Source organism: Neolamprologus multifasciatus, chromosome 4, assembly GCF_963576455.1.
Source record: "Neolamprologus multifasciatus chromosome 4, fNeoMul1.2, whole genome shotgun sequence".
NCBI classification, from domain to species: Eukaryota; Metazoa; Chordata; class Actinopteri; order Cichliformes; family Cichlidae; genus Neolamprologus; species Neolamprologus multifasciatus.
The window spans coordinates 16,001,906-16,019,216 of NC_140442.1; the positions used below are offsets into that span (position 1 = coordinate 16,001,906).

Here is a 17,311-nt window from a genome sequence, read left to right on the forward strand (position 1 = left end):
AGTGAAATCCTTGCATGATGAACGACTGCGGTTCCACTGTGTCAACTACACAAAAGACGCCTTGTTTCTGTGATTGCTTCAGCTGAACGGCCACTTTGTGGTGTCATTATGACCCGTATATTGTTTTGGATTGGTGAGGGAAAGTGGGTTTTTTTTTTTTTTCTTGTCATGTGAATGTTTGTCTTTTTTAAGGTCAAATAAGGTCAACCCTTTATAAAATCTCTTATCTTTAAAACTGGTCTTAAAATGCTGCTGCCTTTGTTTGTATTGGCAACATTCAGGAAGTCATATTGGTATATGTGGATTCTAAATATCACGTTTTAGTTTGCATCCAAATATCATGTCATATTTGAACTTTGCTTACCTGTAATGCTTTATTTTTATTGTACTGCAAACTTCAATGTTTAAAAAGAAATCTCATGAAAAACCGCCCAGAGAGTGAGCTGGCTTGGGAGAGGTTTGAGCTCTTGGAATGCTCCTTCTTTTGATCCGTTCTCATTTCACCTCTTTTCAGTATTTAACCCGCTGCATTCTTCCCCCTTTGGAGGGTGGAGTTAAACACAGCTGAAATGTTGATGGCCCTTCTTCTTGAGACTTGTGAGCTCTGAAGTAACCCATTAATCATGTTGCCATAGTGGGATGAGTGACTGGGTGTTTGTAAGACAGAGCGGGAGAGAGAGAGACGCTTGGCCTGAGAGCAACTCGGTCTTCCGGCTACAACCTTACATAATGAGAGCTAATGGGTTGGGGAACATAGACATACCTGTCCAGTCCACTCACATTAGGGTGAACAGAAAGCTGCAAGGCTGTTCTTTTCTGTCTCAAGTACTGTGTGTACAAGGAGTGCATTTAGAGCTCGTGGGGGTCTCTGCAGTTGTCACATGAACTCAAGAACTGGGTAGACACTTCTTTAACTTACCATTTATTAGTTGAGGGCAGTTAGCAACCAATAATTTCATGATGCATAGTAAAAATCTTGAAGTGTTTAGCCATTAATGTATTTTGTGCTGCTGGGTAACAAATTTAATAGTTTAATCTATACTTTTATCTACTTGGGTGTCATTCTCCATGGGTGTCAGTTTTCTACTGCTTATCGACTACTTCCAGTAGTTTTCCGCTCAGACCATTTTGTTCAGGCCTGCTCAATTCTGTAATTAAATTGCAATGTAATTTTTTCCCCATTGGTTGATCTCATCTTCCCACCTATCCCCTGGCTACTGCAGAAGTGGCCCTCAGGGTACTTATACGTCTGGTTTGAAATCACTGATTAAATCAAATTGCCAATTTGTACTACAAACACTACAGCCTCCCTCCCCCCTGCACTGATGTACTATTGCTCCATTGTTTTTTATTAACCACGTGTTCCCACTGTCTCTGTGTTTTTCCCCCCAGGCCGTGAGCCCTGTGCAGGGTGATGATGAGCAGTCAGGGCGGCAGCAGCAGGGGAAGTGGCCAGCATGCTGCCACTCCGCCCCCTCGTCACACCCCTGGACCCAAGCTGCAGGTCCAGCGTTCCCACTCTCGTGACACCATCACCATACACTTCTCTGCTCTGGGGAAAGAGGAAGACGATGAGGAAGAGGAGCTCTTTGGGATACCCGCTGGATCTGTTAAAGACAAGTCTGTCCTCGATGGTACAGGGGGGCTTCAAGGTCCAGCTTCAGCAGCTGATGACCGGTGTGTTGCTACAGGCTTGGAAGCAAAAGAGGAACTGCTGTTTGAATCTGCTGGTGCAGACACCCCCTCGGGACCTGCTGTTCTCCCAGTTTTATCTACCACCTTATCTGTGCAGCCCTCAGACCCTCAGCCACACACACACTCTCCTGCCTTGACTATTAATCCCACATCCACCCTCTCCTCCAATCCTCCTGCCAGCTCCTCCTGGCCGTCTGAACGGCTCCCGGTCAATCCCTCACCCGCAAGCTCCAGCTCCTCTTCACCATGCAAGTCTGCAGCACTGTCATCCTCCAAGCCTTTTCTTAGTCTGGTTAGGTCTTTGTCCAATGAGGTTGAGTCTCGAGAAACTGTCCCTTCACTTTCCACCGTAGCACCAACCCACGCACGTCATCGACACTTAATGAAGTCTTTTGTTAAGTCTCTGTCCACGGACGCTTCCAAGGCTGACCATTCGGAAGGGCCTCTTCAGCATCAGCAAATACAGCCATCCCATCGGCCTCCACCTCGCAACATGCAACTCTTCAAACAGTTCTCCCAACCCCGTTTATCCTCCAGTCCCATCATCGTCACTCAAGCAGGTGGAGACTCTAAAACAGCCCCCTCCTCCCCCATCATGTCTCCAGATGGTAGGTCCTTCTTCAAAGTCCAAGAGGTGGAGGCCAAGATAGAGGATACCAAGCGGCGGCTATCGGAAGTGATGTCAGACCCTCTGCAGCTTTTTAGTAAGATAATGGGGGATGAGTCTGGTACGGGGTCTGCTGGAAGTGCTGCTTGTCGTGCCAAATCGCTGTCCTCCAGCGCGTCGGAGCTTAGCGGAGTAACGGCGGTAAATGGACACGGAGAAGGTGGCAACAACTACAGCATCAAAGAGGAGGAAGGGGCAGAAGGAGAAGACGAGGAAGAAACCCCCACAGCTAAGGGCCCAGAGTCAGTTTTTTTCTCTTTCCCATCACTCGCGCCAGCCCTCACCCAGGCCTCATCTTCTGCCCTCCACAAATCTCCCTCTCTCACTCTGGGCCGCTGTTCAATGTCAGCCCTGGTAGCTCGACAGGAAGACGAGGACTTCTGTGAGCTGTACAGTGAAGACTTTGAGTTATGTACTGACACAGAGACACCGGACGGTGATCGTTCTGGGTCCCGGCAACCCCATACTGGTAGCACTGGTTTGTGTAGTGAGCTCGATCCAGAGGAAGAGGGAGCCGAAGAGGAGGCCGAGACCTTACCCGTGACTGGTCTCATTATTTTAACACAGTTGGTGTATTGGTATTTGGTGCTTCCTGTGCCACCCTGTGTATGCTCAGTAGTGCACGGGATAATAGCGGGATTCGCATTGGCCTTTCTCGTGCTTTGGCTGTCATCCCCTCAGCCCTCCTCATCAGCGAGCAGTAAAAGGAGGCGAAGGATAGAGCAATGGAATGTGGCCCAGCTGGATATTAAGGAACCAGGAATATTCAAGGTAAAGGCAAAACATGTGACTTCAAAAGTAAACTTGTGATTAGTTTTCGCAAGTGTGGCGCCTATGTTCAGTTTGTCCTTACTCTGAAGAAGACTATATGTTTCTACTCTGTTATTTCAGTTGAATTGCCTTTGTTAACACAGTGGCCTTCGGGAACAAAAAGGTAGGAGTTTGGATGAGAATTCCATCTGTGCAGCCTCTTGGGGAATCACGAGGTTGTGTTACACTTCTTCTCCAGTGATGGCTCCAGTTTTTCTTTAAGCGAAACATTTTAATGACAGCACCTTATTCTCCTTATTCTCAAGTAACCTCAGAAAATCAGAAGAGAAATCTTTAGTAATTTGACAGAGTTATGCAAGCATGTGTGTGTGCCTTAGTGGGTACAAAGCTGTTGCACAGGATAGCCTGATGGCTAGAGGCCACAGCTGTTCCAAAAAGAGGAGCTCTGCAGAACATGATACAGGCAGATGAACGACGGCCCCTCGGGCACACAAGTGTGGGGAAGCGGTCCAACAAGCTTTGTCTTTTTCTTCATACTTGTCTTTCTTTGGGAATACACAAAGACTCAGATGCCCCACTTTATCTTTTGCTGTGTTGCATAAATTTTAAGCAAGAATGTCTTTTTAAATCAATGGTATGTGATACATAGTGGAGATTCAATAAACTGCGTTTTTTTTGGCACTTTAATGATGGTTTCATTTTTTATCTCAGGAGGTTACTTAGTTAATTTGAGCAAATTAATTCTCTGGTTTTAAACTGAAAATCTGATGTGTGTATGAAAGACTGTGCAAAAGTCTTGAGAGGTGACTCGAGTTTTAATTCATTGTAGCTGAAAAGTCTTCTGCTTCTCTCTCGCAGGGCTGGATGAATGAGATCCACAGCTATGACCCGGAGACGTACCACGCCACCCTGACCCACTCTGTTTACGTCCGTCTAGAGGGCTCCGTCCTGCGTCTGTCCAAGCCCAACCGGAACATCTCCCGCCGTGCCACACACAATGAGCCTAAACCTGACGTCACTTACATCAGCCAGAAGATCTACGACCTGACTGACAGCAAGGTGCGGTGGCTTAAACAAGCCTTTTGGTCATGGAAAGAGAGATTTTTGCTAACACCACTCAAAGACGAGGGGGAAATTAATGTGTTAAGTGTGTGTGCGTCTCCTCAGTGTATTACTGTGCTTGATGATAAGCTTAACATTTAGTGACATCGAGCACACGTCCCGTCACATTTGCCTTTGCCCGACTGCATGCTCGCTAATAGGTCATGCTCAGTGACAATCACAGCTTGTGACTCGTACACTGTGTGTAAACGTAGAGTGAATATCACAGGTCACCGACCTTATATACACAGTTGTGTATCTTGTGTACTAGCGCGCTGATTCAACAGTTTTGCATATCTCAAGGCACAGCTGACATTTCTCATGTCAGTGTATCACAGAGCAAAAGGTTTCATCATGCACCCTTAACCTACTCTTCTTCTCTGGTTTCCTTAACTGCCCTTTCTCAGTTATTATTGTAGATACTTAGTGTGTAGTTTATTCAGACACTCGTACAGGAAAAGCATCCCTGAAGGTCCAATTTCTGCTCATGGTGTTATTGTTTTGAGTAATCTGAGATCCAATACCGCTCCAGCCCATTACAACCACAGGGATGAATGAAGTGCTGCTGTATGTATTAGAGAATTGTTGGCCTATAGCAAGAACAAAAGCAGAAGTACATGAACCTTTCCAGCTCTGAATGGTGCCAAATCTTGGTTACTTATCAACAGAAAACAGGCATATTCTTACATTTATTGCTACCAGTTGTTTCCACTCATACCCTCAGGTATCAATCTGCCGCATAAAAATGTGAACACTTTTTCTCTTTATCTTATTTTCTTTATAATCATTCTGTTGCCCTAGAAATGCCAATAAAGAAATAAAGAAATCATTCGTGTTCATGAGATTGATTTAGTGAAGTCAATCTTTATACCCCACAGATATACCTGATGCCTCAGAGCCTGGCTAGGAAGAGAGTTTGGAACAAGAAATACCCCATTTGCATTGAGCTGGCCAAGCAGGATGACTTCATGTCCAAGGCCCAGGGAGAGAGGCCTGAAGCTGGGGAAGAAAAATTGACAGTTCAGAGTGAGAAGGTGGAGAAAACGGACATGGGTGAGAAGGCAGAAGGATCAGCGTCAGCAGAGGAACCCAAAAAACCAACCTTTGGAGGCGGGGATCTGACTATCTACCTTTTCGGGAGGACGGGTCGGGAAAAGGAAGAGTGGTTCCGTAGATTTCTTCTAGCATCCCGAATGAAATCAGAGGGGAGAGGTGGCAGTCTGCCTAGCATCTGCAAGAATGGTGAGCTTCATACTCAGCTATGCACACTCTCCCAGATCAAGGTGCAAACACAGACACACACACACACACACGTAAAGCATTTGTTATCCATGTTCTTTCTTTCTTTCTTTTTTTTTACACACCTGTATTTGCACAGACACGCGCCATTCCTCGATGTCAGAATAGCCGTTCTATTAAGTAGGCAACTGCGCAGCAATCAGATCTGTGCATAAGCCCCAGCTTAGGGACTGCCAATCCCCTCAACTAAGTGAACCGATGAGTGTGGTGGGTCAGCAGGATTACAAGCACAGAGCATCAGCGTATTATAGCATCACTTTCCACAGTGGGATGTAAGCCTGTGCGGAGGAGGCCTTATACAAAGAGAAATGCCAAAATTGTGTGGGTCAGGAGATAAAGGTAGTAAAGGTAGGGCTGGATTACTGGAAAGCAGTGTACAGCATGCTAATTCAGAGTGCTGCAGTCTACTGTGAGAAAGGAATACAAAAATAGCTGACAGCTATCTAAGGCTAATTAAATTTTGAGCATTTATTATTATTGTATACAAATCTGGAATCACTAAAAATGTTCCATGTTCAAGCATAATTGTGTCAAAACACCGCCTTCACATCCCACATTTCCTTTCCTTCCATTTGTAGCCTTCTTACCCTCCCACAGTCGCAGTAGCAGCATTCAATCTGTCGGAGGCCTGGAGGCTGACAGCAGGAGCAGCAGCCGGGGAAGCCTGGAGGAGCTGTCTCAGTTTCAGTCTCGTCACAAAGAGACCACCGCCGCTCTCTCCTGTGGCTCTACTGCAGGCTTGAAGCAGAAGATGCTGTTGGACTATAATGTCTACATGGCCAAATACGTTAGTCCCCAGGTGCCGCCTAGAAGCCCGACTGCCACTGACAGCGCTGGGAACAGCCCGGATAGCAGCCCCCAGACTACCAAAAAGGTAGGAGACAAATGAATGCATGTCAGGCTGAATAGAAAAAGAGAGTCATCCAAAGTGGGCATCTATCAAAAGCCCCCCCTGGGGTCTGCACGTCTAAACCACAATATCAACTAAATCAGTCTGTTGTCACCTGAAGTTACCCCAGAGACAACCACTGGCAACTCAGTGAATCTCACTGAAGGGTTGCTGGGAGCAAACTCAATATATCAAGCTCAAGCTTGATGCACAAAATGATTATAGATATTCAAAACTGCCATTCATACATGTATGTGTGTCCTTTAGCTGCGTAGGAGTTCAGAGGAGACTGCGGAGCCTGAGGCCTGGGTAAATGCATTTCTGGGAAGGATATTCTGGGACTTCCTGGGAGAGAAATATTGGGCCAATGTAGTCTCCAAAAAGATCCAAATGAAGCTCAGTAAGATCAGGGTGAGTAGTAGCAGTAGCTATAGTTAGTAATATCCAAATGCAAGAAGATTTCTTCAAGAGATAGAGATTTGTCTTTGCGTTGGCTGTATTTGTATCTTTTTTCATACATGTTGTCTTTTAGCTGCCATATGTTATGAATGAGCTGACTCTGACAGAGCTAGACATGGGCTTCTCCATTCCTAAGATCCTCCGTGCCTCCAAACCTTCAGTGGACCACCAAGGTAGGAAGAGAAATTACATTCGGTGTGTTATTTTTTTTTTTTTACATTTTTGTGGGTGCTTTCAAGATTTCTTATTTTTATCTTACTCGAGCCACTTATTAATTCTGTCTTTTCCCCAACCCGTCTTCTTCACCTTTCATACCATATCTCCATCTTATTCCTCTTCTCGCTAGATTAAGCCATAACCCCCTACCCTCCAACGCTCTGTCCTTCTCTCCTCTGGAGTCCAGCCTTTCTGCATGTTTGCGCTATTAAGCCACAGTAATTAAACTTCATGTCTTGGCTCCCTCTCATCCATTACTGAAACAATGACTCACCCAGCCTGCCTTGAGCCTGAGCAAAGGGACTAGTTTGACACAGAAACAGAGCAGAGATGTGTATTAATTCCAGCTGGTTTAAGGCAAAAAAAGAGATGATTATACACTTGCTAGCCATTTTGTTAGGTATTGTTCAACTGGTCGAATGCCTCATCAGCAGTGTTGGGGAGTAACGGAATACATGTACCGCCGTTACGCATTTAAAATACAAAATATGAGTAACTGTATTCCGTTACAGTTACCGTTTAAAAAGGTGGTATTTAGAATACAGTTACTTTGTTGAAATAAATGGATTACACGGCGGTACTTCCCTGTTTCATATTGTCGCGGGTCAGGACTGTTTGGGTTTTGTTTGACAGCTATGTTCTGTTGTTCCAGGCGGCAGCGTTACGGTTGCCATGGTTACAGGGTGACGCTCTCTCTGTGCGTGTTTCCTGGGTGAGAGAGCGCCTTTTTGTTTTTGTTTTGTTGTGCTAAGCTAATAGGCAGAATGCTACAGGCATAGCTCTAAAGAATGTAGCATCATAGCAGTGTAGTCCGTGCTGCAGGGAGAGTGGACTGCCATACCCGTTATGTGTCTGTGAGCGAGGGAGGGAGAAAAAGGAAAAGTATACGAGCTGTCATCGAGCAAAAACGGGAGCTGGAAGCATGTAAATATAATAATAACCACTGCAGCCAAGAAGAGTGCCTGACGAGCCCAGTTGTAAGTAAGCTATTAAGACTCGACTGTACGTTGTTTGTGTTTTCCTCCGAAAAAAAGCAGAAAGAAAGCAGCCTTTCAACGCCTCTCTCTGTCTCTCGCAAGCAAAGTTGACCCAGACAACAAAGTAAAGCTATTTTTCGGCTACGAGCCTGACACAGAACCCACCGTATTAGCCAGAGGTCCCTTTACTACGGAGTCGCGGACCTTCAGTAACAGTAATAAATAACAGCAATAGTACATTCACGTAGTTGTAAACAGCATGATAATATATTACGTAATCCAAAGTATTCAGAATACGTTACTCTCATTGAGTAACGTAACGGAATACGTTACAGAATACATTTTGGGGCATGTATTCTGTAATGGAATACATTTTAAAAGTAACCTTCCCAACACTGCTCATTAGCCAATGACATGGCAGCAACTTAGTACATTTAAGCATGTAGACATGGTCAAGATGACCTGCTGAAGCTAAGGCTATAATTGACATGAGCTCACCAAAATTGGACAACAGAAGAAAAATGTTGAATGCTGAAGACTTCACTGGATTCAAATGGCCTCCACAGTCACCAGAGCTCAAGATCTCTAGAGCACCTTTGAAACCAAAATCTGTGAGGAATGTTTCCAGCACCTTTTCGAATCTGTCTCATGAAGAATTAAGACCCTTCTGAAGGCAAAAGGGGGTCCAACTAGCAAGGTGTACCTCATAAAGTGTCCAGTGAATGTAAATGTCATGAGGAGCCGCCGTATTAAAATTTTTGTTTATCAATTTCAGATTAAGAACATTCAGCTTTTCTTGATCTTAGGTCTAAAGATTCTTGTTGTTCAGTTGTTGGAGCTGCAGCTCACAAATGTGTTCTGTCTGAACCTATACATCCTCAGATATATACTAACAAAGCATCATTAGCCGATGATGAAATATGCACTTTCATCCTGCATGAACTAAACACGCTTGTGATTTCTTCTCTTGTGTGATGATGGTAAAATTGAGGGACAGGCAGCTTCTCAATGCCTTATTTATGGGGAGACATGGCTTGATTGACAATGTTTACACTGTGCTTCGATAATCGCACAATACACACAAACTTTGATGTTTGTCAGTTGTGCAAAGATGTGAAAATGAGCTAGAGGCTTATAAGAAACAAGTGTGTAACGGTCTTTTGCATTTGATGTTTTGCATTTGATGTTTGTTGCATTTGATGTTTGTTGCATTTGATGTTTGTTGCGTTTGATATTTGTTAAGCTGTATGTCTGGATTTTGTTCCTTTGCGCCCTCTGGTGGTGAACTATGTAGAGTACAGCTTTGCTGTTTGGGTCTCCACCCAGCCACTTGTCTTTTGCTAGCGCACACGGTGTCTGCATGCGGCAGCTCACAGTTAGCTCCACACATGGAGAAAATGTTGTTTAAAGAGTGCAAATAATTGACAAAGAAGATGGAAGATAAGGCAATAAGGCCATAAAGGACTATTTAGCACCTCCTGGATGTCAGCTCACGAGGTTTGTGTATTTTAAATGTTTTATTTTCTGTAATTAAGTATTTTTGATTGATTGACACTACGTACAAGAGCGCATTTTGATGTGATGAACAAAGGACTGGAATATTTCTTTTTTCTTTCTTTCTCATTGTTTACATTTCTGCTGTTTAAGTGACTGATATTCATACAGTGTTAACTTAATGTTGTGATGAGTAACCTGTGCATTGTGCATATGGTGGGCTTAAGCAGTTGCTGTAAGAAACAGTATTACTGGCTTGAACAAGATTTGTAATGTGACTTAAGTATATACGTTAAGTGATGTTTAAGGAGTAACAGTAATTACTGTGCTTTAAAGTTGTAACAGTAAACTTAGATTAATATTCAATTGCTCCTCAACTACCAAATCAAATTTAAGCTGCTGCACCTTTACATTAAGGCTAAGTAAGATACACAAAAAACAACCCAAACCCCTCCAACAATGGCAGAGTTTGAGGCTAATCCAGAAGTCAGTGAAAAGGGTGATGTGGAACAACTTTCTGCAGATGAGCAACTACAAGCAGTTGAAGGCACAGCTGATGATGTTTCTACTACCTCACAAAGAGCACGACAGAGCCAACGAGTCCGTACGTTGACGGAAAAGGGCAAAGAACTGTACGGTGAGCACGTAAAGAAGGCTGCACATCGTTTCAGTGTGCGCTATGAGAAGTGGAAGGTTGTCATTAAGGATGCCAAAGGAGCTATAGATGGTCAATGCTCAAAGGATCTGCTACAAGAACATGTTTCCAAGGTTTTGAGTGCTTCTAAGGATGTGAATGCTGCCTATGATGACTTGAGACGTATTGAATCTCCAGATAGTGACACAAGACGAAGGATGGATACGTGTGAAGCCATAACAAAGACAATTATCGAATCTGTAAGAAAGTGTCCAAGCCCAAGTAGTGCGGAGGTTCAAAGAGATGAAGAACTTTGGAAGGACACTGAGTCTTCATCTAAATCCGTAGCCTCAGATGTGAAAAGTCAAAGGGATGAAAAATGGAAGGAGACTGAGTCTATGCCTAAGTTAGAAGCCTCAGACAGGATGAGTGTTAAGTCACACCACACTAAGCTCTCTTCTCATTCGAGAGTTTCCTCTAGACACTCCAGCCGGCTCTCGGCTAAAAGACAAGATGCAGCTGCTGAAGTTGCAGCAAATGAGGCTGCTCTCCAAGTTCTGCTTGAACAAGAAATCCATATGAAGGAAATTGAAAGGCAAGAAGCAGAAATAGCACAAAGACAAAAGGCTCTAGAAGCTAAGCGCAGAGAAGTAGAGCGACTTGAGACTGTAAAAAAGCTGAATGCAGCAAAGGCTCGACAGCGGGTGTATGAACAAAGTGAATGTTCAGATGAAGAAATATACAACCTACTTCACCACAGATCTGATAAGAAAAATGAAGTCAAGTCTGAAAACAATGACCAGCATATGAAACGGTGTTCCTCGCCACAAAATGTGACACCACACCGAGAGGTGAACACAGAAGATCTGGTCAAAGCATTTGCAGTGTCTCTTAATGCAAGTCGTCTTCCGGTACCAGAGCCAACCATATTCAGTGGCGACCCTATCAGATATAATGATTGGAAAATTTCCTTTCAGACTCTGACAGGAAAAATATACCAACTGAAGAGAAGACTTATTATCTGAGGAAATATGTAAGTGGACCTGCAAGGAAGGCAATAGAAGGCTACTTCCCGCTTGGCACAGAGTCTGCATACTATGCAGCATGGACAGTTCTCGAAGAGAGGTATGGCAATCCCTTCCTCGTAGCAAAGGCCTTCAGAGACAAACTTGACGCATGGCCTAAGATAAGCTCTAAAGGCAGTATGGAACTTCAAGCATTTGCTGACTTCCTTTGCTGCTGTAAGACAGCCATGTCGCAAATGAAGGGGCTTGAAGTGCTCAATGACTGCAATGAAAACCAAAAAATGCTCGCAAAACTTCCAGATTGGCTTACTTCAAGGTGGAACAGAAAGGTTACAGAAGTGCAAGAAGAGACTCACACCTTTCCAAGCTTCAGCCAATTTGTAGATTTCATCTCACGGGAAGCCAAAATTGCCTGTAATCCCATAACATCTCTCTTTGCTCTGAAGCCAAGTGAAACTGAAGGGGCAAAAACAACAAGGAACAGAGGCAATGGAGTAAAGGTGCTAGCAACTAACTCAAATGAAAGGACTGTTAGTGCTAGTTGTGTGTACTGTGAAAGGTCGGGTCACAGCCTACTTAAGTGTAGAAGGTTCATAAATGAGAGCATTGTTGAGAGACTAAAGTTTGTTCAAGACAAGAAGTTATGTTTTGGCTGTCTGAACTCTGGTCATCGCTCCAAGGATTGTGAAAGGAGAGAAACCTGTGACACATGTAATAAAAGACATCCAACATGTCTTCATGACAATCGCATGAAGGAAGACAGAACAAGGAGAAATCCACACAAGAACAGTAACAGGACAAGACAAACGAACTCAAACATCTCACAAGACAACAGTGTCACACCATTAACAAGTGAAGCAACTTCTAACAGAGTCACGCAGAATGTTGACGACACTCACACATCTTCCATTATTCCAGTATGGGTGTCAACCAAAGGTGAGCCAGAGCATGAAATTCTTGTGTACGCGCTCCTTGATACACAGAGCGATACGACCTTTATTCTTGAAGAAACAGCACAAGCTCTGCATATCAAAGGTGAATCGACTCAGCTAAAGCTCACTACCATGTCTTCAAGAAACACAGTTGTGTCCTGTCGCAAGCTTTCAGGTTTACAAGTCAGAGCGTTCTACTCAAATAAGACCATTTCCCTACCAGTAACATATGCCAGAGACTTTATTCCCGCAAACCGAGATCACATTCCATCGCCTGCAACAGCTAAGGCATGGCCTCATCTTGAATGCATTGCAAATGAGATCGCTCCACTACAAAGCTGTGATGTTGGTCTGCTGATTGGGTACAACTGCCCCCAAGCACTTGTTCCTCGTGAGGTTGTGTCTGGAAAGGAAAATCAGCCGTTTGCACAAAGAACTGATTTGGGATGGAGTATTGTGGGTTATGGCAATCCATGTCTCGATTATGGAGACGCCTTCGGAATAAGTCACCAAGTCATTGTGAAGGAAGTGGTGCCTGACATTCATCCCTCTTCAAACCTCACCAACAAGGTTCACTATGTCTACAGAACTCAAATAAAGGAAATGATCTCTCCCACAGAGGTCCTAAAGATGTTGGAGTCTGACTTTGTTGAGAAAGCACCAGAAGACACGAAGGTCTCTCAAGAAGATCTCAAATTTTTAACAAAGATGAAGGCCGGCATTAGGCACAAGGAGGATGGTCATTTTGAAATGCCACTCCCATTTAAGAGTGAAAGGCCGAACCTGCCGAACAACAAGGCATGTGCTATTCATCGCCTCAAATGTTTAGAAAAAAGGCTCAAGAGTAACAAGCAGTACTACATGGACTATAAGAAATTCATGGATGAGATCCTAGCCCATGGAGATGCTGAAAAGGTCCCAGAGCAAGACATTGACAAGACACCAGTTTGGTACATCCCACACCATGGTGTGTATCATCCACAAAAACCCGGAAAGATTCGTGTCGTCTTTGATGCCTCTGCCAAGTTCCAAGGCGCTTCCTTAAATGACCATCTCCTCACTGGTCCAGAGCTAACAAACACCTTGCTCGGAGTCTTGTGTCGCTTCCGAAGAGGCCCAGTGGCTTTCATGTGTGACATCGAACGCATGTTCCACCAATTCCATGTGCATGCTTGTGACCAAGATTACCTACGGTTCTTGTGGTGGGAGAACGGTGACCTTGAAACTCCATTCACTATCTACAGGATGAAGGTACACCTATTTGGAGCAGCATCTTCTCCAGGTTGCGCCAACTATGGCCTCAAGCATCTTGCAGCTGAAGGGGAAGGAAGTTTTAATGAAGAAACCGTCAAGTTCATCAAAACCAACTTCTATGTTGATGACGGACTAGCAAGTGTTGACACTGAAGATCAGGCAATACAGCTGGTTAATGAAGCACGCAAACTCTGCAGCATGGGCAAACTTCGGTTGCACAAGTTCATCTCAAACAGCACCAAAGTTCTAGCTTCGCTTCCGAAAGAAGAATGCGCTGCAGCTCCCAAACAGCTAGATATGGCACTCGGTGAAGTACATATGGAAAGAGCACTTGGCGTACAATGGTGTGTGGCATCAGATCAATTTCAGTTCAGAGTAGTTGTTAAGGAAAAACCACTCACCAGAAGAGGAGTATTGGCCACAGTCGCCTCTGTGTTCGATCCACTTGGGTTTGTGTCATCTTTCATTCTGCTGGGAAAGCAGATCTTGCAACAAATGTGTCGAGATAAACTCAGCTGGGATGATAACTTACCTGACAGACTTCGACCTCAGTGGGAGTATTGGTTGCGTGACCTGGGAAACCTTGCAGACGTAAAGGTTCACAGATGCTACATTCCTTCTAACTTCAAGGCACAGCACTACGAACTTCATCATTTTTCTGATGCAAGTGCGTCCGGATATGGAATGTGCACTTACCTCAGAGCAGTAAGCACAACTGGTGAAGTTCACTGCTCATTGGTGATGGGAAGATCAAGAGTCCCACCAACCAAAGTCACAACTATACCTCGGCTTGAGTTGTCAGCGGCCGTTGTTGCTGTGCGCACTGGTGACATGCTGAAAAAGGAATTGGAAATGGAAATTTCAGAAGAAAGGTATTGGACTGACTCGAAGGTGGTACTTGGATACCTCAGCAATGAAGCCAGAAGATTCCATGTGTTTGTTGCAAACCGAGTGGAACGCATCAAACAAAGCACAGATTCAACCCAATGGAGGTATGTAACTTCCGAAGATAATCCGGCGGACCACACCTCAAGAGGCCTCACAGCAGAACAACTTGTAGCATCAAACTGGTTCAAAGGCCCAGACCTCCTTTGGCAGAAGGTCATACCCAGTGGGGAAATTAAGGTGGGAGAGTTATCAGCCAGTGACCCGGAGGTTAAGAAGGTTCAAGTCCACAAGATACAAGTGGAGGAACAAGGGTCCCTGTTAGATCGCTTACACAAATTTTCCGACTGGTCGAGGATGATCAAGGCAGTTGCTAGACTCAAGCGCTATGTGAAAGAAACAAAGGATCACAAGAGTAGATCACACGACATCAGTAGCCTACAAGAGAGAAAGGAAGCAGAGTTAACAATCATAAAGATGGTTCAAGAAACAGCCTTTGCTCAGCAAATAAAAACCTTGCAACACCATGATGTGATGCGGATGAAAGACAAGGTTAACAAGTTACACAAGTTATGTCCATTTCTTGATGACCAAGGCATTCTTCGGGTAGGCGGACGCTTAACACATGCAGCTTTGCACCCCAATGTCAAGCATCCTGCGATCCTGCCAAGAGACAGTCACGTGTCGGCATTACTGGTCAAACATTATCACGAGAAGACATACCATCAAGGACGAGGGATCACCATGAATGAACTTCGAGCTAACGGATTCTGGATTCTTGGATGCAGCAAGATTGTGTCATCTTACATCTATAAATGTGTAAAATGCAGAAGGTTCAGAAGGCGCACAGAGCAGCAGAAGATGGCAGACCTCCCAGAGGATCGGATGGAGACCACACCGCCATTCACCTACTGTGGGATGGACTGCTTTGGTCCTTTTTATGTCAAAGAAGGCCGCAAGGAGCTAAAGCGTTATGGCTTGCTAATCACTTGCATGTGCTCCAGAGCAGTGCATCTTGAAATGCTTGACGATCTCTCTACAGATTCCCTCATCAACTCCTTACGTGCATTCATGGCCATCAGAGGTACAGTTCGCCAGATAAGATGCGATCAAGGCACGAATTTTGTCGGCACTAGAAATGAGTTTATTGTAGCATTTAAGGAAATGGATCAAGCCAAGCTAGGGAAACTGGACTGTGAGTTTCTCATGAACACCCCAGCATCTAGTCATATGGGTGGTGTCTGGGAAAGACAAATTCGCACCATAAGGAGTGTTCTCATGTCCATTCTGGAACAATCAGCCAAACAACTCGACAGCTCCTCTCTGAGGACATTCCTGTATGAAGTCATGGCAGTGGTTAATAGCAGACCATTGACTACTGACCAACTATGTGATCCATCAAACCCAGAACCTTTAACACCGAATCACATACTAACCATGAAGTCCACAATCATCTCTCCACCTCCAGGAAGGTTTGTGAAAGAAGATCTTTATCTCCGTAAGAGGTGGCGTCGTGTTCAACTACTTGCCAACACTTTCTGGACAAGGTGGAAAAAGGAGTATTTGTTAAATCTTCAAGGCAGACAGAAGTGGACCAAAGAGCACAGAAATGCTAAGATCAATGATGTTGTCCTCCTGAAGGATGAGATAACTCCACGCAACCAGTGGAAGTTGGCAAGGATCATTGAAGTGTATCCTGGAAAGGATGGAAAAGTGAGGAAGGTGAAATTGCTGCTGAGTGATCCAACCCTGGATAGAGCAGGAAAACGTACCTCCAAACCTGTGCACCTGGAAAGACCCATTCAAAAGACAGTCATTCTGATGGAAGCGGAAGAAGATTCTCCACCGCACTCTGCTTAAAGGATAATTCATGATAGTTCATTCAAAAGCCGTTCATTAGCTCATAGGCAATACTTTATTCTTTTTAATCACAAGTGATTGGTGGGAGTGTAACGGTCTTTTGCATTTGATGTTTTGCATTTGATGTTTGTTGCATTTGATGTTTGTTGCATTTGATGTTTGTTGCGTTTGATATTTGTTAAGCTGTATGTCTGGATTTTGTTCCTTTGCGCCCTCTGGTGGTGAACTATGTAGAGTACAGCTTTGCTGTTTGGGTCTCCACCCAGCCACTTGTCTTTTGCTAGCGCACACGGTGTCTGCATGCGGCAGCTCACAGTTAGCTCCACACATGGAGAAAATGTTGTTTAAAGAGTGCAAATAATTGACAAAGAAGATGGAAGATAAGGCAATAAGGCCATAAAGGACTATTTAGCACCTCCTGGATGTCAGCTCACGAGGTTTGTGTATTTTAAATGTTTTATTTTCTGTAATTAAGTATTTTTGATTGATTGACACTACGTACAAGAGCGCATTTTGATGTGATGTTTTTGTTTTATTGTTTTGTCCGTGAGCAGTTCTCACGGGTTGCCAAGACCAGAATAAACCCTGTTCTATACTACATCGTGCGTACGTCAATCCTTGAGGGTGCTACAAAGTGGGTATAACATTATTGACGTTAGTGTATGCACAGAACCGTTTTAACCATCTTAGCATGCAAACATTTCATAATTAACTGAGAGGAGAGTCGGGCTGAAGCGTCACTTTTGCAGTTGCTTGGTCATGCACATGCTGCACAAATGGAAATTATTAATGTGGAGGCAAATTCACCACACTATATCTATGACAATGAGAGCGATTTAAAGGAATATCTAATGCAGGATTGCTGTGATATGTTTCCCGGTTCTACATCTGTCTGTGGTAGAGATGTGTTGGCTCCTTCAAATTTAATGAGAAAATCCAGACGGTCTCTTCCTGCTGTTTGTCTCGTGCTAGACAATGAGACACTGTCTTCCATGATGTGCCTTGCTGCTGTCATGTAGCTTCTCTCTGGCACTGCTGTCACACAGACTGTACGAATCAATGAGCATTTACAGGGAGAGGGAAAGTGAAGAGAAGGGAGGGGGACAGACAGAGGGGATAATAAACGTCAGTTACCGGCTGCAGATGTTCACTG

General features: G+C 44.3%; 2 protein-coding genes and 1 long non-coding RNA gene across 7 annotated transcripts in view; 2 read left to right on the forward strand and 1 right to left on the reverse strand.

Annotated features, from left to right (window-relative positions):
* The window catches only part of tex2 (testis expressed 2), a 40,267-nt gene that overhangs the window by 16,703 nt on the left and 6,253 nt on the right, over window positions 1-17,311 (forward strand). For all 5 annotated transcript variants that reach the window (XM_085155906.1, XM_085155908.1, XM_085155904.1 and 2 more), the window contains 6 exons: window positions 1,393-3,133; window positions 3,992-4,192; window positions 5,113-5,476; window positions 6,112-6,407; window positions 6,690-6,833; window positions 6,955-7,054. In XM_085155906.1, coding sequence (XP_085012032.1) covers window positions 1,415-3,133; window positions 3,992-4,192; window positions 5,113-5,476; window positions 6,112-6,407; window positions 6,690-6,833; window positions 6,955-7,054 — 2,824 coding nt within the window. In that variant the 5' untranslated portion in view covers window positions 1,393-1,414. The remainder of the gene's footprint in view (window positions 1-1,392; window positions 3,134-3,991; window positions 4,193-5,112; window positions 5,477-6,111; window positions 6,408-6,689; window positions 6,834-6,954; window positions 7,055-17,311) is intronic.
* On the reverse strand, window positions 1,959-5,428 carry LOC146520128 (uncharacterized). Its single transcript, XR_014873589.1, has 2 exons — window positions 5,337-5,428; window positions 1,959-5,233 (listed from the first exon to the last, which is right to left on the reverse strand). It is a non-coding gene; the product is annotated as an uncharacterized LOC146520128 (long non-coding RNA).
* Window positions 9,677-11,227, forward strand: LOC146520129 (uncharacterized). The gene has a single exon (XM_085155911.1). The coding sequence runs from the start codon at window positions 10,028-10,030 to the stop codon at window positions 11,225-11,227; it is 1,200 nt and encodes a 399-aa protein (XP_085012037.1). The 5' UTR covers window positions 9,677-10,027.